At 37.2% G+C, this 23,298-nt stretch overlaps 2 protein-coding genes across 7 annotated transcripts in view; one reads left to right on the top strand and one right to left on the bottom strand.

Moving 5' to 3' along the window:
• Positions 1–4,940: 4,940 nt before the first annotated feature.
• fank1 (fibronectin type III and ankyrin repeat domains 1) lies at positions 4,941–14,024 on the top strand. Of its 5 annotated transcripts, none has more exons than XR_014535064.1 (12): positions 4,941–5,192; positions 6,271–6,454; positions 6,622–6,746; positions 7,653–7,734; positions 11,185–11,259; positions 11,385–11,450; positions 11,585–11,750; positions 12,605–12,748; positions 12,852–12,929; positions 13,089–13,133; positions 13,208–13,302; positions 13,420–14,024. XR_014535064.1 is itself a non-coding variant. In XM_083550519.1 (12 exons), the coding sequence occupies exons 1-12, from the start codon at positions 5,144–5,146 to the stop codon at positions 13,361–13,363; spliced, it is 1,050 nt and encodes a 349-aa protein (XP_083406645.1). In that variant the 5' UTR covers positions 4,941–5,143; the 3' UTR covers positions 13,364–14,024. The 5 variants fall into 5 exon arrangements, 4 of the variants coding, with proteins under 4 accessions (XP_083406645.1, XP_083406646.1, XP_083406644.1 ...); XM_083550519.1 differs by having other exon boundaries at positions 6,268–6,454; positions 13,208–13,237; positions 13,361–14,024; XM_083550520.1 differs by lacking the exon at positions 13,420–14,024 and having other exon boundaries at positions 6,304–6,454; positions 13,208–13,350.
• A 3,955-nt stretch (positions 14,025–17,979) lies between these two features.
• The window catches only part of adam12b (ADAM metallopeptidase domain 12b), a 146,859-nt gene continuing 141,540 nt past the window's right edge, over positions 17,980–23,298 (bottom strand). For both annotated transcript variants that reach the window (XM_083550436.1, XM_083550437.1), the window contains exons 21-23: positions 22,965–23,231; positions 18,491–18,666; positions 17,980–18,405 (exon numbers count right to left, since the gene is read on the bottom strand). In XM_083550436.1, coding sequence (XP_083406562.1) covers positions 18,366–18,405; positions 18,491–18,666; positions 22,965–23,231 — 483 coding nt within the window. In that variant the 3' untranslated portion in view covers positions 17,980–18,365. The remainder of the gene's footprint in view (positions 18,406–18,490; positions 18,667–22,964; positions 23,232–23,298) is intronic.

Here is a 23,298-nt window from a genome sequence, read left to right as displayed (position 1 = left end):
ACTTGGATATATTTCAGAGTAGTCAGTGTGAAGTTTGTATAGAAGTGCAAATTTACTATCCTCTGAATATAACTCTATACAACCATTATTGTCAAAATAGCTTGCAACAAAAGTGGCAAGCTATTTAAGTGATGGCTGTAGAGTATGTCATTTAACCCTACATGTTCTACTTATGATGGATTTTGTCTGTTAGACATGACCATACACATTTGTGTATCTTGTATTTGAGCAGTTAAAATTTGGTGCTTTGAGTACAATTCTCTCATACTGACCACTGGACGGTCAGCATAGCACCTCATGGCAAAGAACTTTGAGAATTAGAATTGTTGTTCTCCACAAAGATGGCCTAGGCTATAAGAAGATCGGTAATACCCTGAAACTGAGTTACAGTACAGTGTTCTAGGCCATACAGAGGTTTTACAAGACAGGTTCCATTTGGAACAGGCCTCGCAAGGGTCGATCAAAGAATTTGACTCCTAGTGCTGTGCGTGAAGATGCTGGAGTTGCCAAGTATGTCTCAATTCAATACATTTTTATTTGTATAGCACTTTTAACAATGAACATTGTCTCAAAGCAGCTTTACGCAGATAATATGGTGATAAAAATTAATAAGATGTTCTTTATAAGTGTATGTTTGTGACTGTGGCGAGTTGGCATAAGGAAAAAACCTTGTGAGGAACCAGACTCAAGAGGAAACCCATCCTTATTGGGGTGGACCGAATGTATATTTATTACAGCTAAACGATGTTGTGGGGTGCAGTGATGGTGATCAGATACAAACTGAAGTCCTGAGTCAGTGTAGCAGACTGTTAGACATTAACTACAGTCCAAATCCTCAGAGTTCCTGTTCTTACTCCTCAATTTCATGGTTCCCCAGGGTGTTGATGAGAAACCAGATCCAAACCCTAGTGAGCACCTGTAGTGCATCCTCAAACGAAAAGGTGGAGAAGCGCCATGAGTATAAAATCCAGCAGCTCCGTGATGTCATTATGGAGGAGTGGAAGAGGATCCTAGCAACGACCTGTGCAGATCTGGTGAATTCCATGCCCAGGAGGATTAAGGCAGTGCAACATAACAATGGTAATCACATAAAATATTGACACTCTGGACACAGTTTTGACATGTTCACTTAGGGTGTACTCACTTTTGTTGCCAGTTATTTTGACAATAATGACTGTATGCTATTTTCAGAGGACAGTAAATCTATACTGCTATACATTGACTACTGTAAAATACATCCTACATACATGTGTTATCCCTTGAGAATATATACTAAAATGGTTGATACTGTGTGTATGTATTATAGTGTTTGTGGAAATTCAAATTTAAGGGGATTTTATTTTATTTTATTTGTTTATTTGTAATCTAATTAAAAATTTGCTGTAGCAGTCCTACATCTTTCATGGCTCAAAGAGAGAAAAAGCTTACCTTTATAAGCTGGGCTAGATATACCTTTATTCGCCCCACAATGGGGGAATTTCTCTTTTACAGCAGCAAAGAAAAAGAAATGTGCAAATATGTAAAAAAAAAAAAAAAAAAGTAGAAACACAATACAGTATATACACCACACAATGCATAAATTCAAAAGAAGAAAAAAGAGACCACAAGTAAGTAGTTACGCTATTATACATACTGCACATACGTAATATTGCACGGTTTTGAATTATTGTTATTGCACGTGTTGCTTTAATGTTTTGTTATCGTTATTATTGTACACTTACACAGAAATAACAATGTATATTTTGGTAACTGGTTCACTGGGAGCAGCTCTGATTGTAAAGTCTAATAAAAGCAGGGAGAAAAGACCATCTGTATCGCTCCTTCAGACACTTAGGATGTAACAGTCCTTAGTAAGTCATCCTGTTGTTCTAATGTCTCTTCAGGTTTAGACTGCAGGATGCTGTAATCCTCCTCTGCTCGCTGCTGATCCTAAACACTGCCAAGGAGAAAATGAGAAATGTCAGACATGTTCACATTAACAATGGGCCACTTCCATTTCCATTCTTTGAAAATGTGTATTAAACAGAAACAGTGCAAGAGTAGAACAACATTTAGAGACTCGGGTTCTCTTTTCATATCTAAGCCTTCAACTCTATCTCTAGGTCATATTTTCTTTCAGCTTCAGCTTTAATTACTATTACACACATTCACCAACTTTTGAACAGATTGAAATGCTTCTGGGAGAAGAGACAAAATGTCCAATAAGAACACAACACACATATGGACACACACACACACACACACACACACACACACACACACACACACACACACACACACACACACACACACACACATAGAAAGACTTTTACCTTCAGCATTATCCAATTTTTTATTTCATTTTCTGTCAGCACTTGTTACTTAATCTTAAGGCTATTGAGCTCACTTCTTTCTCATTTAAGGTCCTAAACACAATCATGTAAAAGAAGATGAGTAAATTAATAGACCTTAAAGACTTGAATTAAAAATATAAAGAATTTGAACTACAGAAGTATTAAAGTTATGACTTGATACAAAATTAAAACAACAAAACTTACTCCGACTACGTCGTGCCATTTCATGGATTATTTTATTCTGTTGTACTTCGTTTTCATGTTGAGCATCCTGGTATTGCTCCCACTCCTAAAAGACAGCAGTGGAACAGAATAGCTTTAAACTTAACACCCATTCAATAAAAAGGAAAACTGATCTCAAACTAGAAATACAATTTATATTCTGTTCAAATTCATAAAGCATGTGATGTAACTCATCATGTACTGCTTAATGCAAGTGTTTTCTCACTTAACGCTATTATCATGCTGCACTTTCCTTTTAGTCTAAAGCAGCTCTTACTCTTTCTGCTGAGCTGAGACTTGCACCAAGTCCATTTCTGATACCAGTTTGTAGATCTCTTTCTCTAGCTGAGCCCTGAACTTCATCACTTGCTCGTATTTCTTTTTAGCTTTATCACATAAAAGCTTGAACTGTTACTACAGAAAATTGAATTGTTAAGCCGAAATCTGCAGTAAACAAAATAAATTGTTGAATAACATTATGAGAATAACATTATGAGAATACATTTAACCAGCTGGAGATGATATCTCTGATGCAGAAATTGATTAATCAGCAAATTAATTAATAAAGATAAGTCCATTTACATTTTCCTTTGTTGACTGGACACAGCACACAGCTCTAAGGTGTAAAAGGTGTCTTTTCTTGCTGAAAAATAAAAAAAAAACAATGAAAATGAAAGCCGAATTGCTGCAGTGGTTAATGCAGGATATGATAAAAACGTCTCCGAACAGCAGTTTCTCTTAGCAGGATTCTCTTCTTTAGCCGCTCTGTCCCACTGCAAGCATTGTTTAGAAATGGTTTAAAGAACATGTGTTTTAAAGTGTTCTTAAGTCCTCTATATTTACCAAATCCCATTTTGATCAGTTGTTTGTGAGATGTGCAGGAGAACTAATCCATAGAGGCTCTATCTCAACTTATGTTTTGAAGCCAGATAACACTCACTACGTTCATATGTATTGTGGAGTCTATGCTTTATTGGGGCAGAGCAATTTAGTTTTCACTTTATTAGCAATGCTAGCTTTGAGAGCGCACTCTTTAAATTTGTGTGTATTTTGTTTTTTTCATAATAAGACACTGTCTGTTTCTATGTGTGTTCACACAGATGTACAAAATAGTCTGCATTTTTGTTTTAAAGTAATGTGTGTTATGTTTGGAGAACAAAACACAATTGCTTGGGAGCTTGCTTTGGACCATGGCACTGTTGGATAACTTTTCCCCACACACCAAGCATAACAAAGTCAGTACTGTGTGCCTCAAGCTCCCTGTTTTTGCTTTCTTTAAACCATCACTCATATTAGGGCCTTCATCTGGGTCAGAATTTTGTCCAGGACCCAATTTGAAATTTACACTTTTACTTTTTTCAGTAACTAAATAATATGTTTTTTGGCCCAATTAAGTTTCATTGGATAATTTCCCATGGAACACCTGAGTATCTCTCACAGCAAACTTGTGTGTCATGGCATAGTTATTGAAATCACTGATCTATACTATATTTATTCTTATGTAACCAATTAACTAATACATTTTCCTTTGGTTTTTAATGTGTGTTAGAAAGTATTTTGTCATTAAAGTTGATAAGGATGTGCTGGGATACTCATTTGACTTCAGGTATGTTTAAATAAAAAAACAATATTCTCATATTATTAACATATTATTTAATTAATATTTAGTGCCTGTCAGAAGTTTAAAAACACCTAGTTGTATTGTTTTTGAGGCTCATGCATGTGCCTTTTGTATAGTGGTTACAGAATTAATTTTCTTGTAAACTTGTGGGAGATGCCTGTTCATGTCACATTAGAAGGTTATGGGGTAAATTTATTATTTTTACTGCCATGATGTGATTATTGTTTATACTCACAGAATACATGCACAATTTTGGATTTCTTTTTGTTGTTGTTGTTGTTCATTTGTCTTTTTTTTTTTACAAATATTTACAGCTTATTAATAGGGGATCTGCACATACCTGCTCTCAGCTAATATAATTGTTGAAATGTGTTTATTGGGATGCAGCGCCCTGTTATACTGCATTTCTGTAAAATATGTGAAGGTTTTTATAGCCGTGGCTTCATAGCGACGTTATTAAAAGGTGGATTGATTGGCTGACATTTTTCCACTGGGGTTGCTTGTGCCTAGAATGTATTTCTGATCACTGATCAGGATTTCCAACAGGCGCGCACACGAGCGCTCGTGCACGTTCCAGTAATAAATAATGGTTACAATTTTCTCCATATGGGGCGCTGTTGACAAGTTAATCACGTAATAATAAAACGGTTGTCTGCAGCAGTAAAACCCGAATCATAATAATTTTACAACTATATATTATCTTTAACTTAAACCTATGGAACAATATTCACTTTGTTTAAGAATGATGATTTTTTTTTTTTTTTTTTGGAAAAAAACCCGCCTAGTCAGCTAAGTAAACGCTCACGCGTGGTAAACCAGACTCACGCACGGTTTCCGTGGCAACTGTCCAAACAACAAAGAGGAAGCTGTGACGGACTAAAACTTGACGTTTAATGCAATAACAGCTATACGGAAAGTTTACCGTCTGCTTGCTGTCTTTAACGCGGAAAATATTATCGACTTAGTAATGAGCAAAACATTGCCTACAGACCATATAGAATCAAAGATGGATGCAGGTAAAGCTTATTTTATTATATCACAGAAATCGTGTAATATGTTATTAGATCATAGCCTCTAACGTTTCGGTGCCAGTCAGCTAGTTAAGTGATCAGTGTTAAATATTTTATAGTACAAGCTATATATTGCATATAAGCTATAAAATATCCGGTCGAGTTGCATCTCCCATTTGTTAAAGTGGTAAAGTGTCTTTTAGTCGCTTTGTCTTCCTTATATATGGTGATCAGTTGCGTCTCAATTCGTACATACGAGTAATAAATAGCAAAATCATACTGTTCTATATAAGAACCAATAATGCCTGAAAACATTTAATACAGAAGAATGCGAATTGAGACACCTAATGCGTATAGGCACAGGCTAAATATGGATTAAACTCAAAAAAGAAAAGAAAAAAAAAGATTTTTTTTCTGTACACTATAGTCTTAGTGCGTATAAGTCTAGCTCTATTTTATTATCATTATTAATCAACAATTCAGAAGGAAATGCACTTACATGATAAAGTAAATTGATCCTACTTAATCATTATAGTAAGGTATAGTTACAATATAGTTACTATAATACAAATACTCTTAGGGTCTGTCTGTCTGTCTGTCTGTCTGTCTGTCTGTCTGTCTGTCTGTCCAATAATTCAAATTCCATTTAGTCACATGTCATCTGCTTTATGACTCTTGAAGATATTACTGGAATATGAATTAAATCAACATTCTAAATGTATCTCTGAATTTGTGCTTCACGCATGGATTATTTTCGCCTTCCACTGTTGCACATTTTCAACATTGGGGCCTGTTAATAAGATCTGTGGATGTTATTAAACCATTCAACTTCCAGCCAATTATTTGTACTTATACCTCTCCAAGCAAATCTTCCAGTATTGGCTTTGAAACAAATACTTTGCAAGGTTTCATAACATACTAAAGGCTTAAGTTGGAATATTTTTCTTAAACAAGGACCTTTTGTTGTAGGGTTCTGCATAGAATTGTTAAAGGTTCCTATGTGGATGTAATGAGAAATATAAGTAGACTTGGCTACATGTTAGTGAAAGTTTAATATTGGTAATCTCACTGTGTTTTAAAGCAGGTTCGATCAGTGGAACCTCTGTGTCTCCTGAAGTTCTCGTGGTTGAAGATATCAGTCATTACAGTATTGCGCTGAGCTGGAAAACGTTGCAGGAGGAACGCAGCAGCTGCCCTATTGACAAATGGACTCGCTTTGCTGTGGATCAGATGAATCCCAAAACCGACACTTACAAAACCATATATGTGTAAGTGTTCTGTCAAAAGCACAAAGTTTTGTATAAGAATAGGTTTGATACACCAACATTATGTTTCATTTTAACAAAAAACAACTATAAAACATATGAGCAAAACAACTATAATTTACAGATAAGCAGTTTATAATTTTTTAAATTTTTTTGGTATGTTGCTCCAGAGGATTCAGCACTGAATATGTTGTAGAGGATTTAAAGCCGTGCACAACATATCAGTTCAGACTGAGGATCTGTAAAGCAAATGGAGAGTGCCTTATCACTCCAACTGTTTCTGCCTTCACTTGTCGTGAGTTTGCTATTTTTAGTTTGGGATTCTGCTTTCGGTTCTATTACAGATATAGTTAAATTGAAATTGGAGTAAGAAACTGTATTTTAACACTTTTGTTAGTTCATGTAAAAAATAATCTTGTAGCTAGTACACTGATCAGCCATAATGTTAAAATTGTTTTGTCCTGCTTGCGCCACAAACTCTGACCCATCAAGATCTGACCCTCACCTCTGACCATTAATGGCATCACCAAGATGCCATGATTGGTCAGAGGTGAGGGTCAGATCTTGATGGGTCAGACCCTCACCTCTGACCAATCATGGCATCACCAAGATGTTAGCAAAAGATTCTTTTAGTCTAATATGATGTGAGGAGCCTTCATATATTGGACTTGCTTGTCTAGCATGTAGATTGCTATCTCAAAATATGAAGGCCAAGTCAACAACTTGAACACCAAGTCAACATCATGATTCTCATACCATTCCTGAATTATATATCCGGTCTGACAGGGCACATTATCCTTAAGAAGAGAATAGAGAGTAGAATAGAGAATGTTGCCAAGCAGGGGCTTGATCCCCACATGGCCTGATCTGAAGAAGCTCTTACCCAATCATCTAGTTATTACTGCTTGGCCCTTGTCTGGGTTGCTTGTATTTTTCTAATGGCCCCTGTGAAATAATCAGTTTTATATACTTCTATACTACTTGTAAATATGAATTCTCTTTAATATTACGGCTAATCAATGTTTATATTGTATAATACAAAGGAATAAAAACTTGCCACAAATGGCTTGGGATGGCGAGTTTTTCTAGTTCCGAGGTACTATAGAGTCCTTAATGTCAATTGCACTGCACTGCAACGCATAATTATTATTATAATCATAATTATCTACTTCCAAAAAGAAACCCTGTGTATCTGTTTAAGGGGAACCCCGGTATGGCAAAGACCTTCACCAAGCTGTGAACAGGAATGATGAAGAGGGACTCCTCAGAGTGTTGAAGGCTGGGTGAGTGAGTAGCATCATCCAAATCCAATTTATGACTGTATTAAAATATATATATATATATATATATATATATATATATATATATATATATATATATATATATATATATATATATATATATATATACAGTATCTCATAAGTGAGTACACCCCTCACATTTCTGCAACCATTTTAATTTATCTTCTCAAGTGACAACACTACAGAAATTAAACTTTTATATTTTAGAGTAGTCAATGTGCAGCTCTTATAGTAGTACAGATTTATGGTCCTCTAAAAGTAATTCAACATTCAGCAATCATTGTCAAAATAACTGGCAACAAAAGTGAACCCTAAGTGAACATGTCAAAACTGTGTCCAAAGTGTGTCTAGCACTGCCTTCATCCTCCTGGGCCAATACCAGAGCTGCACAGGTCATTGCTAAGATCCTCTTCCACTCCTCGTCAATGACATCACAAAGCTGCTGGATGTTAGACACATTGTGCTTCTTCAACTTCCGCTTGAGGGTGCTCTATACGGTTCTGGTCTTGAGATATACTTGCAATACCACTCCATAACCTTCAGCAAGGCAGCTGTCATCTTGGCGGTGTGTTTGGGGTCATTTTCATGTTGAAAAACTGCAGTTCGCCCTAGTTTCTGGAGAAAGGGCATCATGTTCTGCTTTAAAATGTCACAGTACATATTGAAATCCATGTTTTCCTGAAGCTTCTCAGTACCAGCAGCACTCATGCTGTCCCAGATCATTATGCTACCACCACCATGCTTGACTGTAGGCAAGACAAAGTTTTCTTGGTACTCCTCACCAGGGCATCACTGCAAATGCTGGACTCCATCTAAGCCAAACAAGTTTATCTTGGTCTCATCAGCCGATAGGACATGGTTCCAGTAATTCATGCTCTTGTGCAGGTTGTCTTCAGCCAACTGTTTTTGGGTTTTCCTGTGAGCCAGCTTCAGAAGAGGCTTAATGACAGCCATGCAAACCAACATGTTGCAGCGTGCAGCGTATGGTCTGAGCACTGACAAGCGGACCTTCCGCTTCCGCAACCTCTAAAACAATGCTGGCAGCACTCATCCTCTGTTTTTTGTAACAGCTTCTGCAACTGACGCACACCACGTGGACTCAAACTCAACTTCTTTAATCAACCTTTGCAAGGCCTGTTCTGAGTGGAACCCATCTTGGAAAGCCTCTGTATGACCTTGGTCACTGTACTGGATGTTACTAATCTTTTTATAGCCTAGGCCAGGGGTGTCAAACTCAGGCCCATGAGATCATATGAAATGTGTATTATAGCTGGCCCGCCAGTATATAACGCATACATCGCTAATACTACAAATCCCAGAATGCTTTGTTAGTGCGCGGGCGCGTCAGTCGAGACAGCTGAGTAGGCGGAGTTTTTCAGCGTGGAGTTTCTCAGCGGTCTTGACTGACGCGCACGCGCACTAACAAAGCATTCTGGGATTTGTAGTATTAAATTTAAATTAAATTAAAGTACTGAATTTACTCCGTGATTTGCTGATTTTGAAGCCCAGAAATGCAGATTTGAACTGCTCAGTAATCCGTTTGTGGTTGGTTTGGAAAGCGCACCAACCAACCTCCAAATGGAGCTGATTAAACTTCAGTGTAGTGACACGCTCAAGTCAAAGTACGACTCTGTGTGTGCTGCACAGTTTCCATGTTTCCTCCCTGACACACTGCACCAACACGGTGCCCAAGCTGCTCAAATCTCTCTGTGTTTAACCGGCACATATCTGTGTGTGTAACTTTCCTCTTTAATGAAGATGAACAAAACACACCATCTTCACTCTATCCTGAGGATTTCCTCAGCTCAGAGCCTAAACCCCACACATGATGCACTTGTATCTAAGAAGAGATGCAGGTATCTGACTTCAACCAATCAGAGTAAATCAGCATTGTTTTTTTAATTAAGGGAAATTATTATTATTTTCGGTTGTTTTGTTGTTGCCCTGTGAAAAAAAGATTTACATTACAGGTAGTCGTCGACTTGCGAACACGATTAGGACCGACAAATCGGTCGTAACACGTAACATTTGGTCGTAAGTAGAGTAGGCTATATGTACAGTACTGTGAAATGATGCCGGAAGCTGGTACGCACTGTCGTACGCCGCGGCTAGCGATTGTGATCATAATAGTCGAATGGTCGTAAGTTGACGACTACCTGTATAAAGGAATTAGAAAGTCTAGAGAGAGAGAGAGAGAGAGAGAGAGAGAGAGAGAGAGAGAGAGACATAAGAAATGTATACCGCTGATGTGTGTTTTAAATGTAATTTCTCATGTGTTTATAATATTAAACTTTGGTTGTTCCAGATTCAATGTTTATGCAAAACTACATCTGGAGAGATAGAAAACATGCACAATTGCAGTCAATTTTTCAATAAATATTGCGTTTGGCCCGCAACATCGTCCCAGTTTTTAATTTTGGCTCATTGTGAATTTGAGTTTGGCACCTCTGGCCTAGGCCATCTTTGTGGAGAGAAACAATTAGAATTCTCCTTCCTAGAAGGTTATTGTAAAAAAACTTGTGTCCACATAGTGATTTAAAGAATTTGTCTCATGCCATTTTTAAGCAGTCTGTTGTCCTATAGGCTAAATGACTTTAATGTGGGGTCGATAGAATAGGACAAAAAAATTGCAATTCCGTTCTTTTTTTTTAAAAGAGAATGCATAATTTATTCATCAAACATCCTATATGTTATTTCCTTAAAATTTAAATGTCAACAGTACCAAACATCTCTGCTGAACACTTCTAAAGTTGATTGGCCAAAAGTATGTGGACACCATCACATTAGTGACGGTTTTTTCCAAAGTTTTGGCACAATTTTGCAACCAAAATATTGTTTAAAACTTGATATACTGTGCATTTCACCTTCACTGTAAGTAAAAGGGTTAAGCTCCTTGTTCCAAAATGACAAAGACCCTGTGTACAGAGTGAGGTCCTTGGCAAATGGCAACTTTGGTGTAAAAGATTTTGAGTGACCTGCACTCTCAAACCTACTGAATGTCTTTGGGGTTGATTTGAATGCCAGGTCTTCATTTGACATCGATGCCTGACTTAACTAATATTTTTGTGGATAAATGCCCATGTGCCTGCAATGGACTAACATTCCATCTAGGGTGTATTTCTGCCTCAGGTGTTCAGAGAAACCAGTATAAAACATTTACTTCAGATGAATGCATAAATGAAAGAAGTTTGTCAATCAAATGAAACATTTCTTTTTAAAAAATGTGCTGTGAAAAACTTAAAAGAATCATAAAAGAAAAAGAAACATAATGTAAATGATAATAAAAATAGATCCAAATATTTTAGGAGTTCTTTATGGTTCACCCATTGTTGTATCAGCATTACATTGGATTGTAATGTGCTAAAAAATTTCCATCCATATTTTATATTTTACACATGCACTAATCTTCTCTCATGCCTTTACCTTCATCAGGACTGTGGATGTCAATGTTTGTGAGAAACTAGGACTTACACCACTCATGGTGGCTGCGCAGAAAGGATTTACCAGGTAGACATGCTTTTTTACTGGGGAAATTAGTCTCAATGTATTCATCAACCACTTGCATTTAAGTTGTTTTGGATGAAGAGTAACAACACTGCAAGACACTGATGTTTTTGTAACTATGTTCGCAGGATGGTCCATGTATTAGTAGAACACGGGGCTGATATTCACATTAAGAATGCCAGTGGTAAAGACGCGTAAGTATGGATTTGCTTGTATCGTTTTGGTTGGAGACCTTTTGTTAGAATAGCATCTGCTTTGTGTTTGAGTCTGTGGATTTATCTTCATAAGGGTTTTTGTAAACCTTGTTAATGTTATGTATTACTGACAGTCTGATGCTGGCTTGTTTTGCTGGGCATTTGGATATTGTGATGCAATTGCGCCAGTTGGGGGCTACATGGCAGTCTCAAGACGTAGCTGGCTGCTCTCCTCTCCACTGGGCTGTAGATGGGGGTCACCTTCCTGTTGTCACCTACATGATTCAGAATGGCTGTGAAGTCAGTATCATTTGATATTCATGAATATGTCCATTTAATCTAAGTTTGTGGTATTTAATCATTTAAACGCTTTTTGATCAGCAACTAACAATGTACAAGATTCAAGTATGTGTACAACCATTTGTAATACATTTTGAAACAGAAAAACAGTAGGGCTAGAAAATGTTTCTAAATCAATTTTTATTGAATTAAGTTTTCACAGTAGCAGTAAAATTAATTCATAAAATGTACTTGTACAAGACTGTACAAATTGAGAAATTAAATATAAAAATATGTAACTGTTCGTCTTATCATCTGAACATCATTAGGAGATCAAATCCTGATGAGCCCTAGCAAACAAAATCGGCTGTTCTGTTATACTCAGTACCCCAATCCAATTTTATCTGTGATCGCATGCATAGGGAGATGGACAGATAATGCTTTCCTCTAAATGCAACCTCATGATGTTGCATATGCAGATATTTAAAAAGGATGCAATTGGCTGGCTGCATGCATTTAGTTACTGTCCCTGATTAACAAAAAAACCAAAAACACAGGATACTTAGGTACATTTCACATTCTTAAAAAATAAATAAATAAATAAATAAATAAATAATATATATATATATATATATATATATATATATATATATATATATATATATATATATATATATATATATACTAAAACTACAAATAATATAGTCTTAATAAAAAAATTAAATTAAATAAAAAACAGCACTTTATATTTCACATGTTTTGTAATATTTTTGTAGGCTGTCCTATTTGGACATTGCCCTACATGTTACAGAAAACTTTGCAAGTCACCTTATTGTCAGTGGGTTTGTTGTGTATTGTGTGTGCACTACATGCAGGTAGATGTGCGGGACAATGTGTCTGGGTGGACCCCGCTGATGAGAGTGTCAGCAGTGACCGGAAACTCCGCCATGGCACAACTTCTTATCGATGCTGGAGCTGACATCAATGCCCGAGACAAGGATGGAAAGACATCGCTCATGGTATTGCAAAATAGCAAAAATCAGTGGCTTGCTGTTTACAGTAGGACACTTAAGTATACTAAAGGAAACAGGCCCGCTGTTAAAGCTCTAATCTCTTTTTTAGATAGCTGTGTTGAACAATTATGAGCAGCTGGTGAAGCTCCTGCTAGATAGTGGTGCTGACCGACATGTGACAAATGAGGTACAATATAAAAACATTTTATTTTACAATATGCATTTTATTCAATTATGTAGGAAAAAGTTGACAAAAAAAAAAAAATTTCAATTTCAAGAAGACATGATGCTTTTATGCTTGAGTAGCTTGTTTGTAGAGTGAATGTGTGCCTTTTTTTCATTCTAGTTTGGATCAAGTGTAACTGAAATGGCCAAAGCTTTGGCAAAGCAGGTGATTTAACTTTGTTATTTTCCACCATTTTTGCATTTTATCAGGAAATAAATTTCTTCTCATTTGTTTTCTAGAACATCATTGACTTGTTGGAGGAAAACAAGGTACGCTAAGTTTGGTTCAAACAGAAATATGATAAAATCTAGAGATGACACAATGCCACTATCCAGTATTTTTATTTCTCATATAAACTACTAATTTTATTTAATATTTATGAATTTTTACAGTAATTTTCACTAGGAGGTGTACAGCAGATGCTCCGCAAAAATGGAAATAAAACACATAGCAGCTAAACAAAGCTTTTTTTTTGGGGAGAAAGGAAAAGGCTATGGATATGTAAGAACCAAACATGTTTCATGGACATCCATACCATTAAATATAGCTCTAAAAAAATCAACATAATTCGTTGTTTTTATAAATGAAGAAAAATGAACAATTTATGTGGCGTAAAAGGGAAAAATCCATCAACGTGGACTTTTGTAGGAAAATATATCTCTCCTGTAACTGATGCTTTGTCTAAATTGTTTTTATTTCTATTAGGGCTTATTTTTTATATACAATGGGATGAACATAACTAGAAATAAAAAAAATTTCTTTGGTTTTATTTAGGAATGAAAAATAGTCAATTCATCAGTAGTTTACACAAAACACCCAAACAGTGATGGGAGTAAAGACGTGTTTATATATTTATTGATTTTTTTTACTTTTCAATCTTTAAATAACCCCAAAAACAGTTACAATTCAAGTTCACTTGTTCAGATTCACATCTGCTTGTGATGGAACAGTGACATGAGGGAAACAGAAATGTCTCGAAGTAACAGCTTCTTTGACGCGATCTACAGGCTGACAAAAATTTTAATCATGTAGAAAACAAACGCACACAAATGTTTTGTGGCAACTAAAAAAAGGTTAATGCATTTCAACACAGCACTATTATAGACATGTTAAAATAATAGAGAAGTTAACAGTACTAAAGATACCAGTGAGATTTATAAAATATCATGAAAAAGTGTAAATGTAAACCAGGTTGTAATTATAACAGGTCCTGTGGCTTAAAAAGACAGTAGATGTAACATGTGCTAGTTATGAATCAGTATCGTGTAATCAAATGGAACAGGGGAAAATAAGTCTGTATTTGTTGACTCACATACAATTAAAGTGCATTCAGAAAGGATTCAGATCTCTTTATTTTTCACATATTGTTATGGTGCAGCTTATGGTGCAGTAAAATGTTTTAATTGTGTTCACATCATTCTACACTCTATATACCATAATAACAGCAAAACCCAGATCTGTAATAATTTAGCAAAATTATTCATTAGAAAAACTTTATCACATTGACAAATATGTTCAGACCCTTGTAGCTCAGGCCCATCTCATTTCTCTTGATAATTTTTAAGATGGTTCTATATTTAGATTAGAGTCCACCTGTGGCAATTTTAGTTGGTTGAACATGATTTAGAAAGGCAAAGCTGTCTAGATAGGTCTAGAAGCTAAAAAAGAAAAGCCTATAAAAAGCAAAAAAAAACACCAAGACACGAAGCCAAAAGAACTGCCTGCAGAGCTCAGGATTGTGATGTGTTGAGGGACCAATGGGATGTGGTAGCTCAGTGGTTAAGGTGTTGGACTTTGCATTGAAAAGGTGAGTTCATATCCCAGTACCACCAAGCTGTTACTGTACCGAGCAAGACCTGCAACCGCTAAATTGCTTAGTTTTATAAAAATGTAAGTCAGTTGCATAAAAATTAAAAAAACTTTCATAATTATAGGTGAAAGAAGTTTGAAAGAAGCAAAACTCTTCTTAAATTTAAAATCACCAGATTGGTTTTGCAGTAAACTTTCTGCAAGCTGTTCTTATCTCTACAAATGATCTCAACCATAGTGACCATCAGGTTCTTGGTCATCTCTCTTACCAAGGCATTGCTCTTCTGATTGCTTGGTATGGCTGAGTAGTAAGCTCTAGATCAGACATGGGCAAACTACGGCCCGCGGGCCACACGGGTTGGGTTTATTAATCCGGCCCGCCGCACGTGACCAAATTCTATTAAAATAGGTACGGGCAAACATTGTTCAATTTACCTTTCCCCTGTAATGCCCACGTTTCCCCTAAAGATGTCGCACTTCAGCTTCATTGACGTTGTTCGCGTGCAATACTCTCTTCTTCTCTTAAGAGAGCTTAATCTGATACTATATAAAAACTGCAACAGTTTCTGACAAACACCACGGATCTATCCTGAGAATTGCTACAACAAAACTTACTCCAGACTTTGATGAACTGGCAAAATAAGGAGTTCAACAACACTGTTCCTACTAAAACTGAACTTGAGTTTTTCTGCTGTGTTTACTGATGCACTGGCAAAATAAAAGTTCAACAAATTGTTGCAATTGATGAAACTGAATTTGCCAAATGTCTAATGTTTTATATCTATCTATCTATCTATCTATCTATCTATCTATCTATCTATCTGTCTGTCTGTCTGTCTGTCTGTCTGTCTGTCTGTCTGTCTGTCTGTCTGTCTGTCTGTCTGTCTGTCTGTCTGTCTGTATGTATGTATGTATGTGTATGTATATACACTGAGGAAAATAAGTATTTGAAAACCCTGCTATTTTGCAAGTTCTCCCACTTAGAAATCATGGAGGGGTCTGAAATTGTCATCGTAGGTGCATGTCCACTGTGAGAGACATAATCTAAAAAAAAAAAAATCCAAAAATCACAATATATGATTTTTAAACTATTTATTTGTATGATACAGCTGCAAATAAGTATTTGAACACCTGAGAAAGTCAATGTTGATATTTGGTACAGTAGCCTTTGTTTGCAATTACAGAGGTCAAACGTTTCCTGTAGTTTTTCACCAGGTTTACAAACACTGCAGGAGGGATTTTGGCCCACTCCTCCACACAGATCTTCTCTAGATCAGTCAGGTTTCTAAACTGTCGCTGAGAAACACGGAGTTTGAGCTCCCTCCAAAGATTCTCTATTGGGTTTAGGTCTGGAGACTGGCTAGGCCATGCCAGAACCTTGATATGCATCTTAGAGAGCCACTTCTTGGTTATCCTGGCTGTGTGCTTCGGGTCATTGTCATGTTGGAAGACCCAGCCTCGACCCATCTTCAATGCTCTAACTGAGGAGGTTGTTCCCCAAAATCTTGCAGTACATGGCCCCGGTCATCCTCTCCTTAATACAGTGCAGTCGCCCTGTCCCATGCGCAGAAAAACAACCCCAAAGCATGATGCTACCACCCCCATGCTTCACAGTAGGGATGGTGTTCTTTGGGATGGCACTCATCATTCTTCTTCCTCCAAACATGTTTAGTGGAATTATGACCCAAAAGTTCTATTTTGGTCTCATCTGACCACATGACTTTCTCCCATGACTCCTCTGCATCATCCAAATGGTCATTGGCAAACTTAAGACGTGCCTGGACATGCGCTGGTTTAAGCAGGGGAACCTTCTGTGCCATGTATGATTTCAAACCATGACGTCTTAGTGTATTACCAACAGTAACCTTGGAAAGGGTGGTCCCAGCTCTTTTCAGGCCATTGACCAGCTCCTCCCATGTAGTTCTGGGCTGATTTCTCACCTTCCTTAGGATCATTGAGACCCCACGAGGTGAGATCTTGCATGGAGCCCCGGTCTGAGGGAGACTGACAGTCATGTTTAGCTTCTTCCATTTTCTAATGATTGATCCAACAGTGGACCTTTTTTCACCAATTTCCCCGTAGCCCTTTCCAGCCTTGTGGAGGTGTACAATTTTGTCTCTAGTGTCTTTGGACAGCTCTTTGGTCTTGGCCATGTTAGTAGTTGGATTCTTACTGATTGTATGGGGTGGACAGGTGTCTTTATGCAGCTAACGACCTCAAACAGGTGCATCTAATTTAGGATAATAAATGTAGTGGAGGTGGACATTTAAAAGGCAGACTAACAGGTCTTTAAGGGGTCTGAATTCTAGCTGATAGACAGGTGTTCAAATACTTATTTGCAGCTGTATCATACAAATAAATAGTTTAAAAATCATATATTGTGATATCTGGATTTTTTTTTTTAGATTATGTCTCTCACAGTGGACATGCACCTACGATGACAATTTCAGACCCCTCCATGATTTCTAAGTGGGAGAACTTGCAAAATAGCAGGGTGTTCAAATACTTATTTTCCTCACTGTATATGTATGTGTGTATATATATATATATATATGTGTGTGTGTGTGTGTGTGTGTGTGTGTGTGTGTGTGTGTGTGTGTGTGTGTGTGTGTGTGTGTGTGTGTGTGTATGACCCGGCCCCTCTGTCAAATTTTAGAACCCATTGTGGCCCGTGAGTCAAAGATTTTGCCCATCCCTGCTCTAGGTTGTTTCAAATTTATTTATTTAAGGAAAATATAGATAGAGGAAAATATCAAAAGCATTTTGCAACTTGTGAAAAAAGGAGAAGGAGTCTGAATATTTTTGGAATGCACCGTAAATGTTTTGGTGGGACATCAGTACAGAAGTACAACAGAATCGAGTCTGCATTAGCCAGCTTCACAGCTATTGAAAAAAAAATCAGCAAAATAACATACCCCTTTTTGTTTTTAAACTGCACGTTTTTAGTTATAGTTCCTTCTTAGACGATCTGTAACAACCAGGTATGCAAGTATGCGTCAGGATTACTGATACTGATAATGTCTGTTTAAGTTGCTATTATGCTATCAAATACACCTAAAGAGAAATCTCTGCTGAATGCAGCGTCAGCCTGCAAGTACAGTATGTCGTGTTCACACTCCGCTTTCTCTGCACACAGAGTGTACAAAGGCTGAGTAATTTTACAACACTCATTCATATTTTATTTACAGGAACATCACAGACATTTTTCTGCCTAGTACAGATTAACTTGAATAAAAGCAAACAGTCTTTTGATTCAAAATCAAGAATTGTCCATAGTCTTGACAAATAAAAGACAAGCACAAGCATGGTCATAAAAAGATCACATTAATAGACACTGTAGAAAAAGTGTTGACCACAGTGCACTGTGTTTCTTCTGACAATAAATATACATCTCATTTACCCAGTACCTGAGTGACCATGCTGAGCACCTGGTGTGAGGCGCAGCACCGAGAAGATAGCACAGATCCTGTCTTGCTCTAAGGAGTTCCACAGGGGTGTGCAGTGAGTCCAATAAAGTTTTTATAGTGCAAATAATATACTTTACAGTCTGCTGGTGGAGTTCGTCATTGATTTTATCAAGAGCTAGTGTCAGCGCTCATATAGAGGAGGTGGCAGCCTTGGCATTGGCCTAAAGTATAAACCAGAAGCCGTTAGTCAATTTTCTGTATATATAATGAAGGATTAGGAAAAAAAATTAACACATTACTACTGACCTCGCTGGCTGTGGAATAGTAGGTGGAGGGCGTGGTGAAGTTGGTAATGGAATAAAAAGACCACCAGTGCTCGATGTGTGCACTCCAACTGCTGAAGTGCTCTGTGCCAATCTGTAACCTCTGACTTTGGGGTCTGCAGGCAGTGGCTTTTGGGGAGGACTGGGCTTCTCATGGTCCTGTTTACAACACACAATAATAATGACCTCTATTGTTTTGCGACACTATATTTGAAATAAAAATTGATATATAGTACATAACCACTAAATGGTGGTATGAGGCTTTGTATTACAGCCCCGAATCCTCAAATTGTGTATAGCAATCAAGTTGGAACTGCTGTGCAGGCTTCCTGACTAGCAGTTCAAGGAATCTATTTTGGAAAATTAGTTATGTGCAGCTAATTATTCCAAGGATGATATAATGACAAGTAAAGTAACTGCATGATGTCTTGGGAAGCTTGTCATTAATGCTTTGGGTCTGAAGAGTCTTACAAAAGAACTGCCATTTATTCATATATTTAACATAATAATTTCTTGAAACATTCTTTGAAAATTAGATCACATATATGGATTTGTTATACATTAGAAACTTTAGGGTCACTATGGGGTTTTGTGCCCTCACTAATGTATGGTTGTTTGGTTGGGTGCAAGCCAATCATTGTTTCATGTTCCTGCTGAGTTGTGATTTTCACGCTCAGAGATAAAAGCGCCTGTGCCTGATCCACTACAGGTGCAATTTTCAAAATCTGCTGTCACACTGGTATTTTCAAACTCATGCTTGTCAAAAATTGCACTTCTGTTTCTGCTGGCTAAAAGTCTGTCTTAACACAAGCCAATCTCAAAAATATATTTTCCTGCCGTGTACTATTTATTTTCTTTTTTCATTTTTAAACTTTTTGGATGGTCAAAAGACCATCTAATCTACCATCTAATCTAAAGACTACTCCAGCCAAATATAAAAAAAAATTATTACTACAATATTAAATGCATTCAAAGATAAAAACACAATTTAAATTGGTAGTGCTGAGTGTTACAGACACACAAAGAATTTTTCTTTCACACACAAGCGCCACAATATTATGACTTATTTAGTGATTGCGGTGTGATCATGAAAACAGCTTTCTGCGTCTCTCTGGTGTGTGAAAGTGATGAATGTTAACCCTGCCTCCAGTGGCGAAAGAAATTATTAAATTTTCTGCAAATGGTCAACCAGCACAGGCACTCAAGGACACTGAGTTAACTGATTTGCTCTCATTATTGCTTAAACAAGCAGGATTGTGATCATGCTAGCCATGTGACCATCACTACTAACAAGACTGTTACTGTCCAGTAGTTTTACTGATAAGTTCCAGTGCATATTATTTAAAAAGTTATTTAGTATAGTGGTATTGCTATACCCGGAGAGCAGTATTATTGCTCATTATAATAAGTAATAGCCAATATAAGACATTACTTGAGAAATAAAGAGAACAGAATTTTGCAGTGTCTATTTTTTTTCTGATGAACCTAGGACATATGTCTATTGATTCAGTACTGAAAAGCTGAGTGAAATGCCAGCTGGGCGCGCACACACACACACACACACACACACACACACACACACACACACACACACACACACACACACACACACACACACACACACACACACAGAGGAAGATGCTTCCTTTCTATTCCTCAAGATGGCTTTTAATAAAGTACTTTATTAAGGCAAGGTGGGATATTCGATACTAACCCATTCACACAATAGCCATTACTTACAACTCAATTCTGCAATGAGCCTTGACCGATATAACTGAAAAAACAATTACTTCAGTCTCTAGAACAATATTAAATCCAGAAATATATTAAACCTCAGCCTAGCTGTCAGCAAAGTCCCTCTTCAGTGCATGCTGTTTGTTTGATTTTTACTTTAAAAAAAGCAAAGGTCCCAGGGGGTGGGTGGTGTTTACTGCCTCAGCAGGACCGTTTGAGTTGGTATGAGTGGACAGCACTGGTCTCTGCATTCCACATATACTGTGCACTTAAAGAGAGTCACTTTAGCTCCTCTGTCATGGTGATGCTTTCTGAACTACTCATGCTGATTTAAGTCTTAATAAGAGCGTGCTACAAGAATCAGTCGGAAAGGCAGGACTGAGGGTTAAACCACTTCAAACTATGCTATGAAGATTTAGGATATATATATATATATATATATATATATATATATATATATATATATATATATTAGGGCTGGGAATTAAAAAAATTTAATAATTAATTGCACATTTTCTGTAATTAATTGCAATTAATTGTGTTTTCCCCCAAGCTTGTTATCATCAATATTTACATGTAGAATCACCTAATTAAATTAAACAACACAAAGTTTTTAATGACATAACATTTTAATGACATTTGAACTGTAAACAGACTCTCCACAGAACCACAGAGTAGCTGTTTCCATCAAATAAAATGTGTGCAGCAACCACTCTGTGGTCTGACTCACAGTAAGGGCAAACGAACGCAATCGCCACTCTTCATCTATGAAGTGCGCTGTGACACCCAAGTAGTTGTCATTGCTCACCGATGTCCAGTGATCTCCTGTGAGAGCGACATATTTTGCTTTCTCTAATATGTCCATCCTTCGCGCCCTCTCGCTGTCATACAAACTGTGTATTCTCGACATAATCGTTCTTCTCGAGGGTAGATTGTAAGACGTGTCTCCTGATGCAATTTGCATGATTTCTCTCAGTCCCTCGTCTTCCACAGTGCTAACTGGGCGGCAGTTTCTAGCTATCCATTTAGCTAAAGCATCGGTTAATTTATCAGTTACAGGTTTGGTCAATGGCCTGCCACGATTACTGTAGCACTCTAGTAACGTGGATTGGCGAGGCGCTCCTGTAGCCTCGCTAGTTATGTTGCTAGCACCTTGGTGCTTTGCTTTTAAATGGTAGATTAAAGACGAATTGCTTCTATAATATTTGAATTCAGCTTTGCAAATCGTACACACCATCTTTGTTTTATCAAACAGGCCATCAGGCAATTTTTTAAATGTAAACATTCCTCCTAAAACTCCATCTTTGTTCATCTCCATCATGACAGGGTGACTGTTCGGCACATTCACAATAAGCAATAGGAAGTCATGGAAACGAGCAAAAAAAAAAGAAAAAAAAAAAAAGTGCTGCGTCAATTGCGTTATTTTTTTTTTACGCGTTAAACATCTAAAATTAATCGCAAAGATTAACGCGTTAATTCCCCCATACCTAATATATATATATATATATATATATATATATATATATATATATATATATATATATATATATATATATATATATATAAAACACTAATTCTTTATTTCCCACTTCATATGTTCATCATTATTCGATCCACGAGGCATTCGGCCATTCATCATTTTTATTTTACTTATATTTTTGCTGACATTCTGCGTTGAACTTGGTTTTCTAGATCAATACATCTGTCAGTGTCCGAAAGGAAGTTTGACAAAAATTGTGTTCTGACTCTGTTAAGTGTTCTGACTTAAGTATTAGCTCTTATAGGTCACATAGGCCGTCTCTTTTGGTTTATAATCTGAATGTTTTCCGGACTTGTTGTTTTGCCAGTCTGTTGCTTGTCTGTTGAATTTAACCAATTCCTCCTGTTTCGATACTTTGAAAAAATGTCTGATTTATTAAAAGAAAAAAAAAAAACAACAACTAATAAGCCATGCAGAACTTTCACCCACTTGTCTACATCCCCTACATATTACATTTGCATTCTCCTCCCCAGGGAAAGCTCTAGAAGATAGCTATGCATTTATGGCTGTGAGATTAATGCCTCATAACACAGCATGCATGTCAATTAAAGACCTATGCTCATGCAAAGCCTTGCCACAATCAGCTTTAAATGTATTAGGACTAGCTTTACTGTACTCTAAGGCTGCACTGGTATAAGGATGATGTGCTCAGGAGGAAGCAGAGGTGACGTTCAAGTCATGTAAAAGCAGCAGGCTGAAAAATGCAGTCAGATGAAAATATATATGCCCTGTCTCATTGACTAAAATCAGTTTTTAGAAGGTAGTCAGCTGGACCTACGCCAAACTCAATGATGGTATTCTGGCTGATTGCTTATCACTGTATAATGATATCTTATACAGCACTCCTAGTTATAGCGTTTGTCTTTTAAAGTTTATGTTTTCTGTGTTGCGTAAAAAATATTCGGCACTAGAAACCACCTCTTCCTCCCAAACCTGAAACACAGGGACTAACAATGATTGTGCAGTGACAGTATTTTAATGCAGTGTGTTTTGGACTGACCATGTGCTTAGTGTTAACAATATAATGCTTAGAATTTTGAGGTCCCTATGCATGACTAGTGTCAGAATTGATCATAGACTTGATCATCTATTGACAATATCCTGTGTACAGCCAACTTGAGCCAAATGTGTCTAGTTAGCTTCATATAAATATAGAAGGTGCAGTGCAGAAGAGATATCTTACTTGATTGGGTATAAAGACCGGCTGCCTTGGGAGGGTAAAAAAAGGAGATGTTCTCACAGGAGACTGTGTGTGTCTGGGCAGAGGCCTGTGGGGAGGAACAGGGGGTGGAGCCTGTAGACCAGCAGCCACACCCACACCCAGTGTAATAGGAATGGGGTGGCTGATGTGGAGGGGTTGGCATTGAGCAGGGCAATGAGGGAACCGTCGCAGACTGTGAGGGTGAAATGTTGGAGGAGGCAGAAGAGGCTCGACACTGAGATGACAGGGCTAGAGACAGAGAACAAGGCAATGAGAGAGAGAGAAAGAGAGAACCTGATGAATACCATACGTCACA

Source organism: Silurus aristotelis (genome assembly GCF_946808225.1).
Source record: "Silurus aristotelis genome assembly, chromosome: 9".
Lineage (NCBI taxonomy): Eukaryota > Metazoa > Chordata > Actinopteri > Siluriformes > Siluridae > Silurus > Silurus aristotelis.
This window is presented reverse-complemented; position numbering and strand designations above follow the sequence as displayed.